This window comes from Anarrhichthys ocellatus, unplaced genomic scaffold (genome assembly GCF_004355925.1).
Source record: "Anarrhichthys ocellatus isolate YVR2014 unplaced genomic scaffold, GSC_Weel_1.0 scaffold10203, whole genome shotgun sequence".
Lineage (NCBI taxonomy): Eukaryota > Metazoa > Chordata > Actinopteri > Perciformes > Anarhichadidae > Anarrhichthys > Anarrhichthys ocellatus.
The window spans coordinates 1-1,143 of record NW_022290177.1 but is presented as its reverse complement, the minus strand read 5'-3'; the positions used below and the strand labels follow the sequence as shown (position 1 = coordinate 1,143).

General features: G+C 51.4%; 1 protein-coding gene across 1 annotated transcript; it reads right to left on the bottom strand.

The window, feature by feature from the left end:
- Window positions 1-237: 237 nt before the first annotated feature.
- On the bottom strand, window positions 238-1,030 carry LOC116380969 (alpha-aspartyl dipeptidase-like; the record flags this gene model as incomplete). The annotated part of the gene is made up of 2 exons (XM_031842774.1): window positions 757-1,030; window positions 238-533 (listed from the first exon to the last, which is right to left on the bottom strand). Coding segments are annotated over exons 1-2 (398 nt in total), but the record flags the coding sequence as incomplete, so codon positions are not given.
- Between the last annotated feature and the right edge of the window lie 113 nt (window positions 1,031-1,143).

The following is a 1,143-nucleotide window of genomic DNA, read 5'->3' as shown; positions in this document are numbered from 1 at the left end:
CAGAGGAGTCGCCCCCTGGTGGACACTAGAGAGAATGCAGCTTTACATTACATTATTACATTACTGTCATTTAGCAGATGCTTTTATCCAAACTCTAGATTCTATCACATTCACACACCGTAGGCACAGCTACAGGAGCAATTTTGGGGTTAAGTGTCTTGCTCAAGGACACATCGACATGCGACGAGACGGAGCCGGGGATCGAACTGCCGATTGAAGGACGGCCCTCCTCTCCACTTAGCCACAGTCGCCCTAACTCTCTTAACGCATATGTACAGCTTTAACACATGAAGCTTTGACTTCACTTTAAGGAACCGGAGGTTTGTCTCCTGGGTGCGACCGGACGTTGAGAGACTCACCCCCATGTGGCGGCTGCCTGGGTCGGGGTCCTGGTAGTGCGGGTTGATGTTGAAGGGAACGAGTCCGATGGCGCTGAAGGATGGCGGGTAGACGATCGGCATGTCGTTGGTGGTGTTGATGCTGACGGTCGCCACGTTGGTGCCGGCGCTGGAGCCCATGTAGGGGACGCCGTCCTGGGGGGGGGGGGGTGTGAGTGTGTGTGTGTGTTGCTGTGTGTGTATGTGTGTGTGTGTGTGTGTCAGTGTGTGTGTGTTGCTGTGTGTGAGTGTGTGTTACAGTGTGTGTGTTACTGTGTGTGTGTTACTGTGTGTGTATGTGTGTGTGTGTCAGTGTGTGTGTGTTGCTGTGTGCGAGTGTGTGTTACAGTGTGTGTGTTACTGTGTGTGTGTGTGTTACCTCCATCACTCTCCTCCTGATCTCCGTCACCACCTCGTTGTCATAGAGACTCTTCAGCAGCCGAAAGGTGTTTCCTCCTCCTGAAACAAACATGAACATCATCTGAGGGAGCAAGGCAGCGATGAGGGAAGGAGGCTAGTAAGGAATTATAGGAAACAAGGAAAGGAAAGTTTCTCTCATGTGTCCTTCGCTGCATCATCTCTAATATATTAATACGACATGAAGAAGAGTTATGAACTTTATGTTTGTGTTAAAGTCGTCGGGATTTAAACCCTTGACCCTCTCCCCTCCTCTCCTCTCGTCTCCTCCTCCTCTCCTCTCTCCTCTCTCCTCCTCCTCTCCTCTCTCCTCTCTTCCTCCTCTCCTCTCTCCTCTCCTCCTCCTCTC